The following is a 24,356-nucleotide window of genomic DNA, read 5'->3' on the forward strand; positions in this document are numbered from 1 at the left end:
GGGAGTATCCCATGAGCACTGCCAGGTGTGACTCAAAAGCAAACCAAGTGTCCCAGTCATCAAACTTGCTTTTGTTTGGGGGGGGGCACAGCTGGCGATGCTCAGAGCTGACTTCTGACTCTGTGCTCAGGGCTGATGCAGGGGATCCTACAGGGTGTGGAGGATGGAACCTGTTCGTTTAGTGCGAGGCCAGCCCCCTGCCTGCTCGAACTTGCTTGCTCTGGTGGACTTTGCCATCGGCTTTCAATCCCTCCCCAGTGCATTTAGGACCGGCTTCCAGTAGGGGGCGCTGCAATGGTCTCTGGCAGTTTCTCCTCTCCCTCCCCAACTCCACCCCAAACCCCCTTGGCCTTGGCCAGTCTCAGGGACTGGGGCTTTCCCAGAATTGCTGACAGCATGAGTGTAGCTGTGGCCAACAGCAGACCCAGTACTTGGGAGATGCAGCCAATGCAGCCCTGGACATATGTGGGAATGGAGGGAGAGCCTGGAGGACAGCGGGAGGAGGAGGCAGGGCTGATGCGGGAGAGGGGGCTGTCCCAAGTGCTTTCTGCGGGCCTCTCTTCAGGACTGCAGCCAGCACCAGGGAGGCACAGGCCACCCTCTAGCTTCAGGAACAGACTCTGGATCATTGCCACTGAGTTTGCCCCCTGGGGGTGCCTGGGGCTGTGGTGGGGACTCCTGTCCCCATGGCTGCAGGAAGGTCCCCATGAACTGTGTTCAATGTGGTTCAGCCTCAGTCATTTCCCCACCCCTCAAATAGGCTCCTGCCATCCCAGGAGCACTAGACAGGGAGTATCTCCTGAGCACTGCCAGGTGCAGCTCAAAAACAAACCAAGAGTCATCAAAACCCAGACATCAAAAGTGTTTTTGTGGGGCTGGAGTGATAGTACAGCGGGTAGGGCATTTGCCTTACATGCGGCCGACTGGGGTTTTATTCCCAGCATCCCATACGAACCCCTGAGCAATGTCAGGAGTGATTTCTGAGTGCAAAGCCAGGAGTAACCCCTGAGCATCGCCAGGTGTGACCCAAAAAGCAAAAAAAAAAAAAAGTGCTTTTGTTGGGGCTAGAACGATAGCACAGCTGGTAAGGTGTTTGCCTTGCACACAGCCAACCCGGGTTCGATTCCCAGCATCCCATATGGTCCCCCGAGCACCAGGAGTAATTCCTGAATACATGAGCCAGGAGTAACCCCTGTGCATCGCCGGGTGTGACCCAAAAAAGGAAAAAAAAGTGCTTATGTTTGGAGGCCACAGCCATCAGTGTTCAGGGCTGACTCCTGACTCTGTGCTCAGGGCTGACCCAGGGGACCCTACAGGGTGTGGAGGATGGAACCTTTTGTGTGCATTGAGGAACTTGCCTCTGGGGACAGGCCTCCCCACTCATATTTCTCTCATGCAGAAGAAGAGTGTCAGGCCCCCTCTAGCTCAGGGCCATGGGTTTGTTGGCAGAGGAGCTGGCAGGGCACCAGCTGACCCCGGGGCTGGCCTTTCTCCTGATGCACCCATGGGGCCTGTGTCAGATCTGCTTCTCCCCAGGAGGTGGGGGGCCCTGGGTCTGGTATTTCTGGCCTGCTACGGATCGTGGGGGTGGCAGCAGTAAGGGAGCCCCCTTCGTTGGTTCCTGCATGTGGGGGCCCCACCCCATACAGGGAGAGACCAAACCCACGCAGGCCAGGCCTCATCTGGAGCTGCACTGTGATGGGAGGGTCCCCCAGACGTCCCCATTGGTGGTCGGTCGTGCGGGCAGGACAAAGCCTGTCCTGTCTACCTGTGCCCCCCCACCACACCTCTGCAGGACTAGGACGCCCCACCCTGGCCTCCAGGTCCTGCTTGCTCTGCCAGCCTAGAGCCAGGCTGGGAGTGGCACTGTGCCAGGGAGGGTCGGCCCAGACCCAGGCGCCGCCCTGAGGCCCGGAGCCATCTGGGAGACGCAGGGCTAGCAGCCGTTCTGGGCCCAGGTGAACCTTCCCCGGGGCTGTCAGCAGCCCATAGTCACCCCTTCCCGCCAGCGGAGGAACCCCCACTAGCTGTCTCTGGGTGCAAGAGAACTGGGTGGGGGGCCAGTAGGAGGGCTGTCAGGGCCAGAGGGGGCGCACTGGGCCCCAGGCACAAAGAGGCACAAGCTCTGGTGTCAGGAGCTTTGGGGAGTGGTTTGACCCTGAAGACTCTTCCAGACGACAGAGAGACAGTGCGGGCACAGTGGTCACTTCAGGCTTTGCCACTGTGGGGCTCATTCAGGGCTGTACCTCACAGTGCTCAGAGGCTACTCCTGGCTCTGTGCTCAGAAGTGACCTGTCATTTCAGACCAGAGTAAAGACTGAGGGGGCTCACATCTCCTGTGCTGTCGGGCCCCTAGACACAGTCCTGCATGCGGGAGTTCCCAAGTTCCATCCCCAGGACCGCAGGCCCCCAGTTTTAGCAGGTGGAGATGAAGGGCCAGCATGACATGATCCCTGGGACTCAGGACAAAATGATTCCTAAATTCCAATACAAAATGATCCCTGGGCCCTAGTGTGAAATGATCCCTGGGATCCAGCAAGAAATGATCCCTGGGATCCGGCATGAAACAGTCCCCAGGATCTGGCACAAAATGATTCCTAGGATCTGGCCTGAAATGATCCCTGGGCCCCAGAAAGAAATGATCCTTTGGGATCCAGCACAAAATGATCCCTGGGGGCTAGGGTGAAATGATCCCTGGGATCTGGTGTGAGATGATTCCCTGGACCTTAGCACAAAATAACCCTGGGATCCAGCGTGAAGTGTCCCCTGGGATCCAGCCTGAAATGTCCCCTGGGATCCAGTGTGAAATGATCTCTGGGATCCAGTGTGAAATGTTCCCTAGGACCCAGCCTGAAATGTCCCCTGGGATCTAGCACAAAAAGATCCCTCAGATCCAGTCTGAAATGTTCCCTGGGATCCAGCGTGAAATGATCCCTGGGCACCCCCACATATGGGCCCAGGCTGGGGTGGCCACAGTCGCCTCTGTCCTGGGCCCATGGAGTGGGTTTCTGTTTGAAAGTCCAATCTGGGGAACTTTGATTAGAGCGGCGGCCGGGCGGGCTTTTAATCTGCATCATTAACCGCACGAAGGTCTTTATGAATATGTAGATTGGGAAGGCAGAGACGGTGACTTGACCTTGGAGGCGCACGGAATCCTGCGCTCCCAGCACGCCCTTTCACTATGCAGATCAGCTGAAGAAAAGCTGCCTCCTCAAAGCAGGGTGGCACTGCCTTCAGCCACACGCTAATTAGGATGGGATTTGCAGTGCTCTGCTGGCTGTGAACCTGCATGTAGACAAAAACGCAGTGATAGAAACACATCGGACACAAGTCCCCTGCAGGAAACTCTGAGGCACCAAGTTGACCAAGGAAAGTGCTAGGTCTGGCTGCATAATTCCCCTTTGGAGCCTCATTTGAAGGATCGGCGGCTTTTGGTTTTAGGACCACACAGGCAATGCTCAGGGGTTGCTCCTAGCTCTGTGCTCGGGGTCTCTGCTGGCAGGGCTCAGGGGAAGCCTATGAGATGCTGGGGCTCAAACCACATGCAAGGCAGGCACCCTCCTTGCTGTGCTCCACTCACCTTCTCTGGTAGGACTTGGTGAGGGGTCTTCCCCAATCTGGGGGTGGCAGAGGGCTTGGCCCCTCCCCGGGAACCACAGCCTTCGCTCCCTAGAGAAAACACCGTCTCCGGCTCTGCTCTCATGGGCCAGGGGGAGAAACTGCCCATAGTGGGCCTTGTCTGTCCACTTTCTTCCTGCTTGGAACATTTTTTTTCAAGTTTTGATTTAGGGGTCACACCCAGAGGGGCTCAGGACTTCCTCCTGGCTCTGCACTCAGGGGTCTCTCCTGGCGGGACTTGGGGGACCAGATAAGCTGCCAGGGGTCATCGAGCCTGGCCTCCTGTGTACAAAGGCACATGCTCCAGAAACTTCTCTGCACCCTCTCCTCTGTCAGACCAGCTCTGGGGGGAAACACCCTCAGGCCCTCCCAGACTCCTGTCTGATCCTGCCTCTGACCAGGTTCTGGGGATTCACCTGTGGATCTGGATTTTGGAGGTATCTGCAGGGGAAGAATGAGCCCAGGAAGGGCACCAAACTGGTTAAGGCCAGAACTGGCGCCAGCATCAGAGTAAGCTCGCGACATTCCTCCTTGTCACGGGGTTTCTGCAGGGCGGAGCCCCCTTCTCCCGGGGCAGGCAGGGGTGGGGTGGGGGTGGGACAGGGGCGGGAAGAAGCCAGGGGACATGACCTGGCCTGGGCATCAGTCTTTTGGGGGGATCATCGGTATCCCTCATCATCAGCTGAGGCAGCACTGGTTCGATATTGGATCAGATCCAAAACATTCCGGGAGTTTCTCTGGATGCAGCGGCTCTCCCAGGCCCTCTGCTCCTCTCCTGTCATCCGGGGCATTTTCCTATTCTGATTTGGGGGAGCCCGGTGGGGCGGGAGAACAGGTACCCCCACAGCCCTCTGCTTTCCACCACTCTCAGCCCTGTATTTCACAAGCCTGCGATGAATTCTGTAAAGGGGTTTGTATTTTTGGTTTCGGAAAAGCCTTCAAACCTGTCCCTCTCTCCCTCCCTCTCCCTTTCTCTCCCTCTCTCTGTCTCTCTCTGTCTCCCATCTCTCTCTTTCCTTCCCTCTCTCTGTCTCTCTCCCTCCACCATGCTTTGAGTTGGGTGAGAGGATCTGAAATATTTCCTGACATTTTTGGGGGTGTATTTTCCCCCCTTCCCAAGGAGGATGGATTCTTAGCAAAGTCTGGGACTGGCCTCAAGGAGACGGCCAGACATTTCAGGTTTCGGGGTGTCCTGCTGCTCTGGGGGGGGGGGCGGGAATCAAAGCCAGGCTGCTGGCGGCGCTGGCCTGGCTGACCCCAGCCTTTCAAGCAGAGCGGCCGCTGGGAAGAGAGAAAGCCCGCAGCAGAGCCTGCAGCTTCCAATGAGACGGGGCCGCGTGGACAAAATCCTTTAAACACGACCCAGGAACAAACGGAACCTTTTTTTTTTCTTTTTTTTTTTCGTGCAAAGCCAGCATTGGGGCTTTCATCCTCAGAAGCCTTTATTTCGGGTACCTGCGCCTCACCCCCATCACCGCCTTTCATTATTCCAGACTTTCTTGAAGGCTGGTCTGGGGGCAGACGGGGTTCCCTCAGCCAGCCTAGCTGGGGACCCACAGCCCCCTCTGGACTCACTTGGCCGTAGGCCAGCCCTGAGGGCCAGTCCGACAGGAGAAGAGAAACGGGCAGGGAGTTGTGGGGGTGGTGCCCACAAGCGGGGGACCTGCCCCGCTCCTCTTTTAAGGGGCATTCACTTGGGGGTCCCACACAACTGGGGCAGCTGGTGGAATCTGGATGTGGAATAATTCCCCCTTTCCATCCTTTCAGCAGTGTGACTGGGGTCCTCCACGGGTGCAAGCAGGTGCAGTGGGCAGGGGCGGGCAGGGGGAGACAGGGATGGGCAGGCGTTTGCCTGGCGCCCCTGGGTTTCACATTCACATATGAAGATCCACACTGGCATGAGGAAGCAAAGCTCCTTCAAGGGGGCAAGAAGGCCACACTGCACAGTGCAACTTTTTGTTCCTTTTTTTTTCTTTTGCTCTGGGGCCACATCTGGCAGTGCTTAAGGTTGACTCCTGGCTCTGTGTATGGGGGTCACATCTGATGGGGCTTGGGGGATCCTCTGCGGTGCTGGGGGATTGGGTTGAGGTCAACTGCATCCAAGACAAGGGCCATGTGTGCTGGACTTTGTCTCCGGGCCTCTGGGGCAAGATAAGCAGAGATGAAGGAAAGAGGAATGGAGGGGGAAGGAAGGGATGGATGAATACAGGGATGGATGTGGGAATGGAGGGATGGAAGGGTGGAGGGATGGAAGGATGAAGGGATGGAAGGATGGGAGGATGGATAATTGGATGAAGGGATGGAGGGAGGGGGAAAGGAAGGGAGGGCTGGAGGGAGGAAGGGAAGAATGAAGGGGGATGGATAGAGGGAGGGATGGAGAGAGGGATGGAGGGATGGAGGAAAGAGGGAGGGAGGGATGGAGGGATGAAGGGAGAAAGGGATGGAAAGATGGAAGGAAGGAGGGAGGGAGGGAGGAAGGAAGGGAAGGTGAGGTTGATGGAGGTATAGATGTGTGAGTGGTGAGCATGTCTGTATGTGATTGAGTCCCCCATGCACTGGGCGGCTTCTCTCCTTCCCTCCTGCTTTCTGTCCCCTCCAGGGCTCCCGCGGCCCTGGAGGTCCGAGCACTTACACTATCGCACACCCTGACAACACACACACACACACACACACACACACACACACACACAAGGCGTCCGGCACCCAGGCCGGGGAGGGCATTTGCCTTGCACACAAGCCAACCCAGGTTCGATCCCCAGCACCCCGTAGGGTCCCCGCGCCCCATCAGGAGTGATCCCTGAGCACCGCTGGGTGTGGCCCCAAACAAACAATAGCAAAACCAACTTTGGACTCTGCTTAAACTTAGTTCCGGTCAACCCTTAGTCTCTGCCTCCCCGCGCCCCACCCCTGCACCCGCACCCCTCAAGACCAGTTTCCATCCCCACAAAATAAACAGACGGACCCATAGCAGAAGCTCTGCTGGGCCGGCCCAGTCAGGCCCTGCAGAGTTCTAAATGCCACAGCACCACAAAACCCTGTGACCTCGGCAGATGGGGAAACTGAGTCACAGCTTCCAAATGGAGAGTGCCCGGCCTTCTTTGGGGCAGCACTGCCCTGGGGGGAGGGAAGCACCTTTGCTCAGCTATCCGACATCCCCCCTTTCTGCCCCCACCCCCTTCCTGGGCCTCTGGGCACGTCTTTTGCTTTCTAACTCTTTCTTTTGGCTAGATTGGCAGCCCCCAGAGCCCCCCAGCCTAGCACCTGCCCCTGGGGTGGTGGTTCACGTGGGGGGGAGGTTGGGGTCATGGCCCCCCACATTCTTCCACGTGGGGCTCAGCTCTCTGCCCGGCCATCTCTCGGGACCACCGTGACATTTGCTCTTCCCCTAGGGGCTCCTGGGCCCTGTCTGGAGGCAGGACCATGGTGCGGGGGTTGGGGGGGTGGGTGGTCCTGTCACGACCCTCCTGTCCCCGCACCTTCCACACCTTTGGAGCTCCTCAGGGGTTCCAGACCCAGAGCCCAGGCCCTGGCCCTGGCGCCCCTCTCCTCCTCACCCTGCTTTCTGTCCCCTGGGGGCCCCGGGAGCCCCGGAGGTCCTTACTTTGTTGCTGCTCGGAGCCGTGAAGCCTGGCTGAGAACATCTGGTGCTGAAGAGAGAAATTTATCACCCACCGCCATCATCAAAGGCCAGGTGGGGTGGGATGGTTTCAACTCGCCCCAACTGTCTCGGAGCCATCTGGCCGGCTTTCAGGTCCCCCTCCCGAGGCTGACGTCAATCCCCAGAAACAGGATCATGGCTGTCCGGTGGGGCCTGGGGTTTTGCTCAGTCCACAACCTCTCCAACTGGCCCTGTGCTGTCGGGAGTGGGGAGGCTAGTCTTGCCCTGAGCTAGATCTGGAGTCACTCAGGCTTGGACATTGGGACTCTAAGAATAGAGTCTCTTTGTTTCTGGAAGGGGGTTTTTAACAACCTAGAAAGCTTAATTAAGCTTCCCTCTGCACTTCTTTTTAATTGAGTTAGTAGTGGTAGAGTATTTTTAGAACCGAAGTGATTATTTCCGTAATAGATACACGTCTAAATGTTCTTAAACCTCTGTGGGGAAACAGCCAAACAGTGGACAGATGCCACAGGGCTGAGGGCCCGAAGGCGGCTTACACACACACACACACACACACACACACACACACACACACACACACACAGGCACCAAGTCTCTTGTGCTCTTTCATTATTTAAATCAAGTTTCCTCTGGCTTCTGGAGTTCGGGGCGTGGTAGGGTTGGGCAAGGTTTTTGCAACGCATTTCAGATTTGCTGAGCATTGGGTTGCTAGCTGGCTTTGCTGGCTCCTTTTTTTTCTCTTTCTCACTTTTTCCCTTTCTTTTGTCTTCCCTTTCTCCCTTGCCTCCCTCCTTTCCTTCCTTCCATTTTGGGTCACACCTGGCAATTCTCAGGGCTGAGTCCAGGCTCTGCACTCAGAAATTGCTCCTGGAAGTGCTCAGGGGGCCATATGGGATGCCGAGGGATCAAACCCGGGTCAGTTGTGTGCAAGGCAAATGCCCTTCCCCGTTGTACTATCGCTCTGGTCGCTCCCTTTCTCCTTCCTTCCTTCCTTCCTTCCTTCCTTCCTTCCTTCCTTCCTTCCTTTTCTTTCTCTTCTTCCTGTCTCTATCCTTTCCCTCCCTCCCTTCTTTCCTTCCCCCCCTCCTTTTTGTCACTTTCTTCTTCTTTTCTTTTCCCTTTTTTCTCCCTTCTCCTCAACCCCTCCTTTCTTTTCATCCTCTCTGTCTCTCTGTGTCTCTGTGCTGGGCTGTGGTATGGGGGTGGGGGTGGGGCGGGGGAGCTTGGGGCCTACCACATGCATGGCCGCTGTTCTCAAGCCCCGGGGGCTTCCCCGTCCCCCCAGTCCCACTGCTCTGCCCGGCCTTGCTCTCTTGGCTTTAGTCTTACTGGGGTTCCCAGAAGAACTGCGGCATCGCTGGGGGGGGGGGGGGCTTGGGCGGGGGGGGGGGGCACAAGGGTGGTGCCTTGATGACCCAGAATAGTGCAAAGGGTTCGCTATAAAGAAGTGGTGGCCTGAAAAGAGAGAGCAGCCATTTTGCCAGAACCATGAAGTGTGGGTGTCCCAGTCATCCCAGTCATCCCATGGCCGTGCCAGGGAGCAGCACGGCCAGCAGCTCCATGGGGACCTCAGCCAGCACACGTGGGAACTGGGCTCAGTCCTCACGCTGCGTAAAACAGGAAGGAGGGGCTGGAGTGATAGCACAGCGGGTAGGGCGTTTGTCTTGCACAAGGCTGACCTGGGTTTGATTCCCAGCATCCCTTATGGTCCCCCTGAGCACCGCCAGGAGTGGGATTCCTGAGTGTAGAGTCAGGAGTAACCCCTGTGCATTGCCGGGTGTGACCCAAAAAGCAAAAAAAAAAAAATAGAAGGAAGTAAAGTGGTTCACGTGACTCCGATTTTTCTATTTATTCATACTGGTTTTGGGGGGCTATGCCCAGCTGTGCTGGACTCACTCCTGGTGAGGCTCCGGGGCGGCTGTGGGGAGTTAGGAATTGAATGTTAGTCAGCTGTGAGCAAGGCAAGCTGTTCCATCTCATTTATTATTATTATTCTGGTTGACTCCTATTTTTCTAGAAGGTTCTCTGTGTGAGAAAAGAGGTACATTTAATACTTGTGAAAAATGCAGTTTGCTAGCAGCGAGTCCTACCACTTGGCTAATGCTCACTAAAATATTTACCAATCTATATGTACACTAAAATATTTCTCAATCTAATGTATATATTCTGTTTTCTGGGGGGGAACACCTGGCAGTGGTCAAGGCTTACACCTGGCTCTGGGCTCAGAGATCACTGCTGAGCGGCTCAGGAGGTGCCAGGGATCAACCTCAGCCTATGTGTGTGTGGGGCATAATGCCCTACCCACTTTACCATCTTTCTGGCCCTCACTCAAGTGTTTCTATACAAAATGGCCATCTTTGTTTTATTAGTTTTGTTTTTAATTTTTGGGGTTTTGGGGTCACACCTGGCAATGCTCAGAGGTTACTCCTGGCTCTATACCCAGGAACTACTTCCGCTGGTGCTCGAAGGACCATATAGGGTGTTGGAGATGGAACTTGGGTCGGCCACGTGCAAGGCAAACACCCTCCCTGCTGTGCTACTGCTCCGGCTCCCTGAGATGACCAAATTTGACTCGAAAAAGAGCACCCGTTGGGAGAAGCCAGGAGCCCCATTTGCTGAGTCTCTGCAGGGGCCGAGGAGGGGGAATTTGGGGCCTGCGGGCAGGGCGGAGCAGCCCAGGTTCTGTCTCAGGAATTTTCCGTCTCCTCCAAGTGCGTCCCGAGATCCACGCGATGATAAGGGGTGGGCAGGGCGGTCCCCAGGAGGGGCTGAGGATGGCGCCTGGGGCAGAGGCGGCTCACGAGTCCGGTCTTGCTCACCCTCTGAGAAGTGCGCCTGCTCCTTCACGTCCGCTGTCGGGGATGGCTTCCCGGGAGAAGCCGCAGCCCACCTCCCTCCCTCTGTCTAGCTCTCTCCCTTTCCCGTGCTCTCTCTCCCTCTCTCCTCCTTCCCCTTCCCGGGCTCTCCCTCTCTGTCTCTCTGTCTCTCTCTGTCTGTCTGTCTCCTCCCCATGGCGAGGCCCTGACTCGCTACTGTCAGTGCTCACTGCACATTAAGTGAAAGGGTAAAGGGCAGGGGGTGTGGCCTCACCTGCCTGAGACCTGGATCTGATCCTCAACACCGTCAAATACATTTTGAAAATACCGTTCCCTGCCCATCCCTCCCGGCCGCCAGGAGTGACTCCTGAACACCTGAGGCCAGGAGTTAAGTCCTGAGCCCTGCCAGGAATGGCCCAAAAATCAACAATAAATAAAGGATCCAGATCGTTAGTTTGTTTGGTTTTTGTTTGGGGACAATGCTGACAAATGCTCAGGGCTTACTCCTGGCTCTGTGTTCAGGGATTATTCCTGGTGGGCTTGGGGCACCCTAGGGGAAGCCAGGGATCCAATCCAGGTCAGCTGCATGCCAGGCAATTGCCTTTCCTGCTGTACTATCACTCCACTCCAAAAGAATAAAGATTTCTAAGACTGGCTTTAGCTGGGAAGAGCTAAACTGATCACAAGCGTTGACAAAACAATCTAGTACTGGCTTATAAAAAAATTAAGCACCTCTACACCCCCTCATTTCCCAATAAAATGGTCCTAGAGAGAGGAGGAAAGGGAAGAAACTGTCAAATACAGTTAAAAAAAATCCTCATTACTGTAAAATGCAAGACGTTATACCACAGAGCCGGTGAAGAAAGCAAGTTATAAAATAGCGCATCTGCGTGAATCCACAGGATGGGCAGAAAGAGAAAAGGAAAAGAAACAAATCCTCAACCATGCAGGGAACATGAAGTTTTTTCTTCCTCCCTTCTCTGGTCTGCAGTATCGCTCTGTAATTAAAAAACAAAAAACCAAACACCTAGTTAGTTGCAAAATATAAACCAGGACAGGAGCAATGGGTAAGCTGGGAGGGAGCTTGTCCTGCATGTGATCGGCCTGTACTCGATCCCTTGGCATCCCATAGGGTCCCCTGGGCCCTCCAGGTGTGACCCCCAAACAAACAAAAGTAAACAATGAACCGTACAGTGATGGTTTGAAGAAAGAATTACTGCAGGGAGTAATTACGTGGGTCCTTAAGGGGCAGCTTCCCTGAGCTGCAGAATGACATGAGCGATTCATCATTCCAAACACTATTTCTCTGGATTATGTCAAACAGGTCATACAAATGCAAACGAATTTGATGATTTTTTTTTCTCTTAAATATGCTGCCAATTCAAAATGGCCAGAAATAAAGAGCAGGTCTTTAGGGACAGTATGATATAGCTACTTTTTTGTGACGCAGTTAAACACCCCCATCAACTAAATAAACATCCGACCGTTTTCCCCTTTTTCTTTTTGGGTCATACCCGGTGGTGCTCAGGGGTTCCTCCTGGCTCTGCACTTAGGAATCACTCCTGGCAGTGCTCAAGGGACCCTATAGGATGCCAGGGATCGAGCCCAGGTCAGCCACATGCAAGGCAAACATCCTCCCTGCTGGACTATCACTCGATCCCAGTGACATGCCCAGTAGTTCTTTTGGGGATGTGGTCCTGTCATGGAAAGGTGAGAAATTTAAGAGTAATTTTTGATTAGTTTCAGAGACTCACTAACAGGCCAGGGATAAAGGTATTTTTGGGCCACCTGATAATATAAACACAAATATTTAATAATTATGCTGCAGAGACTAACCCTTTGGTAAAGTTTCTGCCTGCATATTTTTGTGCTAGGTTGAGAACGGCACCAAGACATAGCAAACTAGGGGGGCGGGAAGCAAAGACATCAGCCCCAGACTTCCCAGCATCAGCAACGAGATTCGTTTTTTGAACTCATTTCTTTCATGATCTTGCCTTTTCTTTTTTTTAGTTTTGGGCCAAAATTGGTACCCAAGGCCTCACTCTCGGCGACGCTCAGGGGACCATTGGGATGTTGGGTATCAGAGCCAGATCACCTCCCCGTTGTACTCTCTCCAGCCTGGCATATGTATGAGTATTTGATTTTTTGACATGCTTTCGTTCCAGAGACATTGGCCCCAATCTCTCTCAAATGACGACTCCTTTGTTCAGTGCATTAAGTCAGTTGGGAAACTTGCCCACCAGGACTTTTTGAAATTCCTTGCTGTCTTGGCCTGGAGCTGGTATCCGTGGGTGATGACAGAGTCTGCAGCCGAGATTCCATCGCCGCAGCGCCCTGGCTCGGAAGGCTTGTGCGTGCACCTAGAACTGCGCTTATCCTCAGATCTGGAAAGCATGCTGGCTCACCGGCTGATTCCTTTCGAGATAACATCATTGCACTATTAAATCCACCCTTTTGAAGTGTGCAGTTCAAGTGGGTTTTAGGATAGTTACTGAAAAATACTTTTAAGAGGACCTCTAACTGCAGACCACGGTCAGCACTTGCCAAACACCACATGCCTTTGCGGTCACTATCCCCGTTTCCTCTCCCCAGGCCCTGGCAACCAGGACTTTATGTGGTGGGCATTTGCCTATCTGGACACTGCATTATACCCTGATCTTTTGTGTCTGGTTTGTGCTCTTGATGGGAGCTCGGAGATCTTGCCTGCGTTGGTCGTATGCAACGTAAGTTGTCCTACCGCTCCAGCCCAGGGCAATCCTTTTCATTATTTTATTGGATTTTGGGGCCACACCCAGTGATGCTCACGGCTTGCTCCTGGTTCTACACTCAGGAATCGCCCCTGGCAGTACTTGGGGGGACCCTATAGGATGCAGGGGATTGAAGTGGGTCAGCCACCTGCAAGGCAAACACCCTCCCCTCTGTCTGAGCACTCTGGCACTGGGTACTCCTTTTTAAAATCAACCCTTTCATAGGAGAACTTAAAATCTTGGATTTCTGATTTTTACCCTTTTCAACACATCACATTCTTTTGCTATCAACTTGCCTGAAGTAACTTACTTTGGGGTGCTGGGGGGGGAGGGTAAGAGTATTTCTCTACCCAGCATAATCATTGTTCAGAAAAATAACATGTACTAATGCATGCTGAAAGTAGACTATAGACTGAACATGATTGCCACCCAATGCCTCTTTTGCAAACCACAGCACCCAAAAGGAGAGAGAGAACAAAAGGGAGTGCCCTACCACAGAGGCAGGGTTGCATGGGGGGATGGGGGTGGTGGGAGGGATACTGGGATTAGTGGTGGTGGAGAATGGGCACTGGTGGAGGGATGGGTACTCGATCATTGTATAACTGAAACCCAAGCACAAAAATGTGTAAGTCTACAACTGTACCTCATGGTGTTTCACTAATGATAATAATAATAAATAACATGTACTAAATGCTTTTCTGGAAAAAACAAAAAAAGGGTTCTGGATGCAGTTTGGGTGCTCAGCAGCACCGGGCACCTCTGCTTGACCCGTTGGAACAGTCAAAGTTCAAGACTGAGACAGCCCATGGCCATGGCCGGCCTGCCTGCCGAGGCTACGGTGCATCAGTCACTGGGCGCAGAGTCAGGTTACAACGTCCTTTTACACTCTTACTCATTAAAACCCCAGAGCGTGACCTGACTCAAGGGCAACCCTGATGACTAGCTCAGCTTCAGGGCTCCGTCTGAAGGGCTGGGATGGGAGAGGGGCAGAAGAGTGTTCTCAGGGGGCTGAGAGCTAGGACTGGGGTTCAAGCGCTGGCTTTGCCCACAGCTGATCCGGGTTCGACCCCTGGCACCCCATGGAGTCCTCAGAGCCCGCCAGACGTGATCCTGAGTGCAGAGCGAAGAGGAAGCCCTGAGCACTGATGGGTGTGATTCCCAAACAAAGAAAGCAACTCAGAGAAGAATCTGGGGGGTGGGGGGGAGAGTGAGGGTGGGAGGGAGCAGCCCAAGGTCTCTGCCTGGAGAATTGGGCAGTGCAGAGTCGCAGTTCACTGGGGGACAAACTTACTAAGGGAGATGCCTCTCCACCCCCTCTCACCCCTCTCTACCCAGGGAGCACGCCCATGGAAGGGAGACACAGATGACAAGAGACAAGACAAGAGACTTGATTTGGGGACAGATGTATTCCAACACGTTGGGGGTGGGGTGAAGCGGCGAAGACCCGCCTTGGTGACCTTTCCTGATGCAGCGGTGTGTCGGCCTGCTGGGCAGGTCAGTACCCATTAGCCTGCCTCAGTGGCACCCACAAGATGATGGACTGCGGGCGCCATAGCACAGTCGGCACTGTGCGGTCACCGTGGGACGTGGTCAGCTGAGCAGGTCAAAAGTCTGCAGGCAGCCGGCAGAACAGCAGCACGCCACGAAGCTCACGGCTGTCCTCCTGCAGGGGAGAGGGGGATGGGGGTGTGGTGAGGTCCGGATTCCTGTCCCAGGGTGTCTTGCCGAGCAGCAGCACAGTGGGGCGCTCGCTGTGTACATGATGGGCCCCAGTTCTTTCCCAGCATTTCATAGGGTCTCCCAAGCACCGTCAGGCGTGATCCCTGAGTATCACCAGGTGTGGCCTCCAACCCCCCAAATACATAAATGAATAAACAAAATGAGGGACAGTGGGGCTGGGAGATCATGCAGCGGTTTGACATGTGCCAGACCCGGCAGGTTCCTGCTGCCATACCCTCCCCTCAAGACTGCTGCTGTCACCGGGGGCGGGGGGGGGGGGGGGAAACACTCCAGATTGGCCGGGCTAGTGACCAGCACTGCAGGCCCCAGAGCAGCACCACCTCTGCCAGCCAGGATGGCCAAGAGGTGCCATGGGTGAGCCCTTCCTGATCAGATGAGGGGAAAAAAAAAATCAATCGTAATAAAAAACCAACATGGGTGAGGACGCCGTTTGGATGATCTCCTACACCTGGACGGTCTGTCCTCGTGGACTCTGTGGAAATGAGATGCAGAGACAAAATGGCCTCAAGTCCAAGTGAAAATGAGATTTCACTATTTATTTTTGGTTCCGGGGCCACGCCGATTATTCCCGATGTCCACACTCACTGAGATATGGCAGATACAAAACATTATCACAGTGGTAGCAAACGGGAACCAAATACAGTAGAAACCAGAACAATGATGCCAGTGGGTTCCAGGGGGGCACTCCCAGGCGGTGCTCAGGGGCCCTGTGGAGGCTGGGGATCAAGCCTGGTCGGCCGCGTGCTAGGCAAGCATGCTCCCCGCTGGACTATCGCTGACCCTCTCCTCACCCCCTTCAAAAAAAGGCAATCATGTAAAGTCAAAGAGTCAAAGGCATGTCTAGCAAGGAGTCACTCCACACTGCAGCCTAGAGGAAACCGTATCTGGGCCACATGAATCCCCATGTCTGTGCATCTCTTTCCTTTCAGAGAGTCAGCAGTGGCTAACTACAGCTGTGGGCTGTTTCTCATCTAAGTGGCCACAAAGATGCTTTGCATGCAGGACCCCTGGGTTCGGTCCCTAACACCCCCAAACATAACCAGGAATGGCTCAAAAAGAAACAGGGGGTTGGAGTGATAGCACAGTGGGGAGGTTGTTTTCCTTGCACGCAGTCAGCCTGGGTTCAATCCCTGGCACCCCACAGGATCCCCTGAGCCTGCAAGGGGTGATCCCTGAGCCCAGAGTCAGGAGTCTGGGTGTGGCCTGAAAACAAGACAAAAAAAAAAAAAGAAAAAGAAAAAGAAAGAAAGAAAAGAAAAAAAAAAACATAACCCTCAAAGGTGTGTTGGCTCAGTGCACTGAGATTTTGCCGCTGAAGCTCCAGAGCCACACAGGATTCAGGGCACAAACTATGAGCTGAGCTCCAACTCCACAAGGGGCTGCCGTGGTCCCCACCATCACCGGCGAAGCAGCAGAAAGCACAGCTCAGCATCGTTTGGAAACACAGAAATGCCACGAGACTGAACACACCACACCGCTGTTTGCACATATGGGGCCCATGGAAACCAGAAGAAACGTGGGATTTTCTTTGCAGAGATGCTGCCTGATGAACAGCAAAAAAATTAAAAAGTGGGTCCCTGACTCACAAGGAAATTCAAAGCAGAAGGGGGAAAACAATTAGTGCAGTTGGTCACAGAAAAATCCTGAGTATGTGAGCATATTAATATGTCCAGGAGAATGACAGAAAAACACAGCATCCAACCTGCTGTCGCATTCAGGCTAATGTCTCGAGGTGACTGACGTGGGCAGCGATGGCCCTGTGGGGCGACTTGGGTTCAGTCCCCAGCACTGTGTGGCCCCCCGAGCACGGAACCAGAAGCAGTACCTGAGCACCGCCAGAACCTCAAATCCCCAAACCCAACAAAGATCCACCCTCAGCGTGATTGGGAAAAGAAGGGTCAGGGGGTCTGGCCCAAGCATCTGTGTGGTTACAGAAGAGACGGCAGGAACAAGTGAATGCAGCCTGCTGACCAGCTGAGGGACGGAGCCATGGCACAGCGGAGAGGGCGCTGGCCTGGCACATGGCTGAGGGTGGACTCTGAGCTCTGCCAAGAGTGACCCCTGAGCACAGCCCAGAGAGGTGGGCGGCCTGTTGCCTCCATGGCGCACGTGCCTGAGTGAGAGCTGCCAGTCTGCCAACAACCAAACATGGGGTGCGGGAAAGGTGGGCCCATTTCCAATTTTTCTTTTCTCTTTAGGGGGCCACACCCAGGCAGTGCTCAGGGATCACTCCTGGTGGTGCTTGGGGGACCTGATGGGTTGTGGGGATCGAGCCCAGGCAGGAACGTGTGTGAGGCCAGCGCTTTCCCTGCTGTGCCAACTCTCCGGTGATGAAAACTGAAACCTGCCCAGACCCATGGGTCGATGTCAAGAACCAATTAGCGAATCCTCTGCTGGAGGGAACCGAAGGCCCAGGTGCTTATGTTTATGCAAAATACTGTAATTTCTTTCTCTTTCACTCTATTAGGCTGGAACGGACAGCTTAATATTGTAGAGAACTTAATATTTGAGAAGCCTATGAATTCTGCTCCTTCCTAAAATAATGCCAGATGTCCACACTCATTGAGATGTGGCAGGGATGAAACATTATTGTATCACATCAGCGGCAAACAGAGTCAAAAATATTAGAAACCCGAATAATGATGTCATCAAAATCTTTGGGGGCTTGTTGACACTAAAAAAGAGAGGATGGGGGGCAGGTGAATTTTCATTTTTAGCAATAAGCAACTAAGTGTGAGTATTGGCTTTTCAGGGACAAAATAGGTCCTCTCGTCAACCAAAGTGAATGCTTGTGACACCACCTCCATGGCGAGCCAACTAGTGCCACAAACTCACTTGCAGACCTCAGCTTCGACTGACTGCAGACGCCATGTTTATATTCCGCATCTCCTTGGCTATAAATAAGAGGTGGGGCTGGGAGCAACAGTACAGTGGGGAGGACGTTTGCATGTACACGGATGACCCAAGTTTGATCCCCTGCATCCCATATGGTCCTCTGAGCACCACCAGGAATGATTCCCGAGTGCAGAGCCAGGAGTAAGCCCTGAGCATTGCCAGGTGTGACCCAAAAAGCAAAAAACAAAAAAACTTAAAGAGACCCCTCAGGCTTTGCTCAGTAGAAGCGCACTCCCCAACCTCTGGGACTGATCTACTCCTTTTATTAGATTAATATGATCAGACTAAATCAGTGTCCTAATCCTCGTTCTCAATCTCTTAAGTCACAGAAGATGAATAAATAGCCATTAATGGGAAAATGACGAGGTGCCTCAAATGGTTAAACGGGGTTAGTAAGCTAACCCCAAAGGGCTGCATTTGAAGAACCTGTTTAATCTTCATAAGTGAATACAAGCAAGATGCAAAATTTTGCTTTTCAAAGAGGTCTTTAAAAACCTACCACAAAAGGGGGCTGGAGCAATAGCACAGCAGGTAGGGCGTTTGCCTTGGACGCGGCCAACCCGGGTTTGATTCCCAGCATTCCATATGGTCCCCTGAGCACCGCCAGGGGTAATTCCTGAGTGCAGAGCCAGGAGTAACCCCTGTGCATCGCCAGGTGTAACCCAAAAAAAAAGGAAAAAAAAAACCCACCACAATAGCGACATGAGCAGCACACAACAGATATGCCTCCAGACCCTGCACCAGGCTGTCTCATCAGGGGCAACCCGAAAGGGGGTGGATGAGTCCCTTCATCTGCCCCAGCAACCGAAAATTTCCAAAACTCAATTGCCACCATGCTCACGGCTGACTTCCATAGCTAGGACGAGCCTCATCCAGGAGTAAATCTGCCTAGGTATGCGGGACTTGTGACTGAAATCTCCAGGCTTGCCCGGAGTCAGGAATGGTCAACTCCCCTACCTGCCTGTGTTTCTAGGAGCTTGGCAGTCATGCCGAGGAACTGTTTTTGGTGCCATATAAGCTCATCAACAACCAAGATACAGAGACTCACAAATAAATCTCTTGGAAGGAAGCAACACACCACAGAGATGCCTCCAGACCCCAAAATCATCATCTAGTTAAAAAAAATTAATTAACCTCAGCTGTATCATCTTATTTAAAATTTCAGAATTCCTGGAGTACTCAGCCACATTTGCATCTCATGCTCTACACCACTGATGTACCAAGACAAGGGCTTAATGGCGCCAGGGTGAAATACAACAATCTTTACCCAATTTAACTCTTTGGGATCATCTTTAGCAGACTATTCATAATAAGTAATACAAAATAAATTATTTAGGTCCTGCTTTGGGAGTCGGGGTGGAAATATGGCGGTGGTAGGTGTAATGGAGATAAGATTGGTGTTGGAATATTCAATGTAATAAATTATTGTGAACAACTTTATGAACATTTTAAAAGGCCTACCAGCCCCTGGGCCAGTGCAGTCGTCCACAGGGAGGGCGTTTGCCTTGCACATGACTGACCTGGGTTTCATCCCTGCATACTATAGCATTCCCCCGATCATGGCCAGGATTGATTTCTAAGTGCAGAGCCAAGAGTAACCCCAGAGCATTGCCAGGTGTAACCCAACAAGCGAATAGAGCAGATGATTTAGTTTTCACTTTCCTCCCTTTTCTTTCCTGTTTTCTACAGTAACGCCATTATGATCTTCATGTCTCTTTGTTTGGGTGTTCCACAAGCAAGCTCACAGGAAGCACACGTGTGTGCTAAGTACATACACAGTGCAGTGACAGCAAAGTCTCCAAGCTTCCCAAGTCAAGAGCAGCGGCCCTTCAACAAGATTCCCTCTTGGCCAGCCTCAGACTGGCCTCTGGGGAGTGAGCCGTGGGAGCCTCCCCAGGCCCTGCACAAAAGCTGCGACGATTATCTCCTTCATTTTACACCTGAAAGCATGGAACTCAGAAGTCTAGCCAGCTGCCCCTGTGTCCCGGGGAGATCTGAGTCCAGGGCCTGGCGTCTGTGTAATTCTCGGGCGCTGCTTGCAGGCCCCATGAATGGGCCTCACTCTTTTAACCTAGTAAGTTTTGAGGGGTCCACGGACAAGCTGGAAATGGACAGCATTGAGAGAGGGGAGACACAGAGAGGCAGATGAGAGAACGGGGTTGGGGGGGGATAGGGGGAGAGGCAAGAGCACCCCCTACATCACGGGGCTGAATTTGTTTGTCCTCAGCCCTGCTAGTCAGAGCGACAGGACAGGGAGGGTGTCTGCCTTGTATGTGTCCAACCTGGGTTTGATCCTCTGCATCCCACATGGTCCTCCGAGTAGCACCAGGAATGATCACTGAGCACAGAGCCAGCAGCAAGCCCTGAGCACCGCCAGATGTGCCCAAAGCCTGCCCCCAAAGCAGGACCTAAATAATTTATTTTGTATTGCTTGTTAATGAATAATACGCCACAACAGATTTAAAAATTAAAAAAAGAAAAAATCCTCCGGTCTGGCCCTGCCACTCCGGGTTGGGGAGACGCAGCAGCCTGGCCCTCTGAGGGTGGTCCTGCATCTTATCATGACCTGGTGAGTCACTGAATGTCAGAGGAGACTCGTCCAGCCAGTGCTCGCCCTTGAACACAGGTCTCGCTGGCTGGTTGTAATGTCGCTTTACCTAGTCCCACTCTGGAGAAGCCGGGTTCTCTCTCCAACCTGTCCTTCTCCTTCTCTCTCCCCTCTCATCTCTCTAAATGAGATTCAACGGAGACAATCATGCATCACAAAAACAGCAGCAGCCAATAACAGAATGACAGAGGAAACGCGTCTGGGCACCAAGCAGGGCTGAGCTTCAGTTTCCATACGATTCCTTCATTCCCAACACCACATTTGGGGCAGGAGTGAAGCGTGACAGTGCTTTCTGGAAACTCTGAGCTTGGAGAATCAATAAGCCAAGATGGGACAAGTGGATTTTTGGGAAAAAAAAAAAACAACAAACTGTCATTCACTTTTTGTTTCGGGGCCACACCTGGCGGTGCTCAGGGCTCACCCCTGGAGGGGCTCAGGGACCCTCCGCAGTGCTGGGTTGTCTGTGTGCCAGGCCTGCGCCTTCCCCGCTGCAGCATCCCTCCCGCCCCGGTGTCCTTTGAAACCGCTGCTGTTTGTCTTTTTGCAGCTACCAATCTGGGAGTCTCTACTTGGTGACCCTTCTTAGGAACTCGAGGCAAGGTGCCAGAGAAGAGTGTGGCCAGAGACTGCCACCTGGACGGGTCAGAAATCCAAAACCACTCCTCCGCACGCCCGTGCGCACACACATGCATGCCCACACACTCACACACTTTGAGAAAGTAACACCCATTAAATTGAAGGTCTGGGCAGGCCCATCACATAACAGATACTTTGCACATGAGCAGGGAGTGTCAGGGAAACTCTCCAGAAACCAAGAGACTTGGAAGCCTGGGCAACAGCACAGCGGGAAGGGCACTGGCCTTGCAAGTGGCTGCTCTGTGTTCGAGCCCCACCATCGAACCTGAGCATCGCCGGGGTGATTCCTGAGTGAACAGCCCAGAGACAACCCTGAGCACTGCCGGGTGTAGCCCGAAAACCCAAACTGCCAGACTCTACGCGGATGACGATGAAACTTTTTTCCTCCACTGAGACATGCTGCTCACAAAAGGCTGGAAGGCTCCTTCGTGGGGCCGGGGTGATAATACAGTAAGGAGGGCACTTGCCTTGCATATGATGACCTATTCAGGCTCGATCTCCGGCATCCCACAGGGTCCCCAAGCATTGCCAGGAGTAACGCCTGAGTGCAGAGCCAGGAGGAACCCCTGAGCATTGCCGGGTGTGATGCTCCCAAGCAAGACAGACAGACACAGTCCTCCCATTGTTCATCAATTTGCTCAAGCGGACCCAGTAACATCTACATTTTGAGACTTATTACTGTGTTTGGCATATCGAACACATCACGGGTAGCTTGCCAGGCTTTGCCATGCGGGCGAGATATTCTCAGTAGCTTACCGGGCTCTCCGAGGGGGGCGGAGGAATCGAACCCAGCTCGGCCGGGCTGGCTGTGCGCAAGGCAAACACCCTACCGCTGTGCTATTGCTCCAGCCCGGAGCCAGGGCCCCCAAGCAAACAAAAAAGAAACTCCCACAGAAACACGCGCTGCCCCCTGCAGGCTGCTGACAAACGATCCTTACATCGGTGCCCAGACCACATCCCCCCACCCCCACCCCCACCCCGTGCCCATGGGTAGGGGAGGGCAATTACCCCTGGTGCAGGCCCGCCATGGGCGTCTCTCTTAAGGGAAAGAGCTTGGGGTAGACGATGGTGAACATGGGTTCCCCGCAGCGGTGGCAGTGGCCCAGTGGGCAGCGCAGCAGCTCCAGGAGGCTTCTGGGTAAGGAGACCGGGGACAGACCGTCCAGATCTGGAAGGCACAGGAAAGCCCAAGTCAGAAGAGCCGGGCAGGGGCTCCCGGAAAAGGCTGCATCTGGCTTGTTTGGGGGCCACAGCTAAGAGTGCTCAGGGCTTGCTCCTGGCTCTGTGCTCAGGGATCACTCCCAGCACATGCTGGGAACCATATAGGGTGCCGGGGATTGAACCCAGATCAGCTGTGTGCAAGGCCAGCGCCCACTCCACCGTACTATCACCCTAACCCCAGTGTTGTATTTGGAAAAACAGGTCAGAGTATTACTCTAGCAGGGAAGGCGCTGGCCCGGATTCAATCCCTGGTACCCCCTGGGAGTTCCCTGAGCCCTGCCAGGAGTGATCCCTGAGCACAGAGCCAGGAGCAAGCCCCGAACACTGCCAGATGTGGCCCCCCAAAACACAAAATATAGGGTTGACTGCACTCCCATGTCAGTGAATATACCACACTGGACAGACAGGGCCACACGGCTTCTCGCAACCTTTACATCTGCCCTCGGGAGCACTGCTAGTCAGTCTCCCCAGAGAACAACACCAGTGCAATTACGGACATGGCCCCTATTCTACTGAAGCTGGAAGCTGTTCAGTTTTTTGGGGGGAGTGGAGTGGGTTCCCCAGAACTGGGCCACCCAGGGATGGAACCCGGGGCCCCTGGGGCTGTCTCCCTGTCCCCGCCTGCGCTTCCTGATGCTGCCTTTGTCCAGTGGGAGACGGAAACGTAGGCTTCGTGCCAGCCCGGTCTCTGGTGGACACAGCTGATCTGAGGTAAGGACAGCCATTGCCGGGATGCTCCCCTTTCTTGAGGGGCTTCCCCGAGGTGGGGGGGCGGTGCACACACCTTTGGGGGCGCGGGAGCAGGCACGGTGAAGTGTCCGCATGACCAGCTCCTGCAGCGGGAGGACGGTGTCCTGCTCAGTGCCCACGGCCTTCACCTCGGCGGGCAGGAACACGGTGAGCGGTCCTGACGAGAAGGCCAGGAGCTTCGCCTCGGACACCTGGAACGGGGCCCCGCAGCTGCGGAGAGAGGAGGAGCAGGCGGGGTGTCAGAAGAAGGGCAGGGCGTCAGAAAAGGGGCACCGCGGAACCCTGCAGCGTTTCCCAGCCACTCAGCCCTGAGATCAGAATAAGGCTGGGGGCCACACCCACAGCCCAAGGGAACGTCACTCCCAGGGCTAATGTGGCTGGGCGCGGGCCAGTGCCATTTTGTGGGAAGCGAGCATCCATCTGTCTGTCCATTCGGGGTGGGTGGGCACCGTGGCATGCCCTGCAGTGGACTGGTCCCTCTCACTGCCAGAGAGCGAGCAACAGGCTCAGGAGAACCACTTTCAGTGGGGGGCTGCCCGAGACTCCCCCCACCCCCGCTTGTGGGGCATGTGTGGGCAGTGGGCATGCCTGGGCAGAGTCCCACTGGGGACCCCAGAGTCCAACATGGGAGACCAGCTTCCGTGAGTCCCCTTCTGGGGTTATAGAGGTTTTACCCCAATGAGTCTAACATTACTGTGAAGCTGAGGACAAGAACAGAAAACTGATGTGGAATTTTTTGCTGTTATTGTTTGGAGATAGGTGGGGGGGAGGGACGTGGGACCACCCTTGACGCTGCTCAGAGACCACTCCATGGTGCAACCACTCAATCCACTCAAAACCACTGGCCGGCTGACACACTAAGGCGTCTCCCTTCCTTTCCCTGCACCCATATACTCCACTGGCTCCATTGCTAATAACACACCCAGGAAAGTGACCGACTGGCTTCCAAGCCTTATGGCTACACTGTGGTCTGACACACCTGGACAAAGCCATAAAGTAATGGAATCATATTTGGGCACCGGCCAGGAGAGACAGGACAACGGGGCAGGTCATCTCCGGCTTCCCACTGGGCCCCCCGAGCTTGGCCAGGAATGAACCCTGGGCACAGAGCCAGAAGTCACACCGCCGGGTGTGAATCCCCAAACAAAACAAGTATTTGGGAACATTTCCTTTGCACTGCTCTTGCCCACCAGCTGCCGCTGGCTTTCTATTTATTTGGTTCTGGGCTTTCGGGCCACTCCCCCCAGAAGTGCTCAAGGAGCAGGTGGTGTCAAGGATCAAACCCGGGGCTCCTGCATGCCAAGCCTGGGCTTCTGGCCTTTGAACCCTGACCCCAGCTGCTGCTTCTTAACTCGTGTGACTTCTCGCAAAACACTGCCCAGGACTCAACACTGTCAAGTACCAAATGGAGAGGCTGAGCAGCCCAAAAGCCCGGTTCTCGGGCTCCCACGGATCTGTCCTCAGCACTGTGATCCACGGGAGGTGGTGAGCGGCTGCAGGCGCGGCACAGGCTGCAGGGGCGTTTAGCTCGCGTGCCATTTCCCTCGGCAATTACTCCCTTTAGCAGAACAGGCTCCTCCTCGTTCATGAATGCCACAGGAACTGCTAATTACATTCACGTCACCATTAACAGAAAATGTCTCCTCTGCTTGGCACCGACCAGGGCAGCGAGCAGAGGGCAGACCCGGCCCAAGGGCCCTTTCTGT

General features: G+C 54.1%; 1 protein-coding gene across 3 annotated transcripts in view; it reads right to left on the bottom strand.

Annotated features, from left to right (window-relative positions):
- Nucleotides 1-14,202: 14,202 nt before the first annotated feature.
- Nucleotides 14,203-24,356, bottom strand: part of LRRC28 (leucine rich repeat containing 28) — a 40,444-nt gene continuing 30,290 nt past the window's right edge. Inside the window, exons 7-9 of one of the 3 annotated variants that reach the window (XM_056124501.1) lie at nt 22,685-22,860; nt 21,688-21,847; nt 14,203-14,463 (exon numbers count right to left, since the gene is read on the bottom strand). In XM_056124501.1, coding sequence (XP_055980476.1) covers nt 14,391-14,463; nt 21,688-21,847; nt 22,685-22,860 — 409 coding nt within the window. In that variant the 3' untranslated portion in view covers nt 14,203-14,390. The remainder of the gene's footprint in view (nt 14,464-21,687; nt 21,848-22,684; nt 22,861-24,356) is intronic. The other 2 variants (XM_056124500.1, XM_056124502.1) reach the window with 2 other exon arrangements.

Source organism: Sorex fumeus, unplaced genomic scaffold, assembly GCF_029834395.1.
Source record: "Sorex fumeus unplaced genomic scaffold, SorFum_2.1 ptg000051l, whole genome shotgun sequence".
NCBI lineage: Eukaryota > Metazoa > Chordata > Mammalia > Eulipotyphla > Soricidae > Sorex > Sorex fumeus.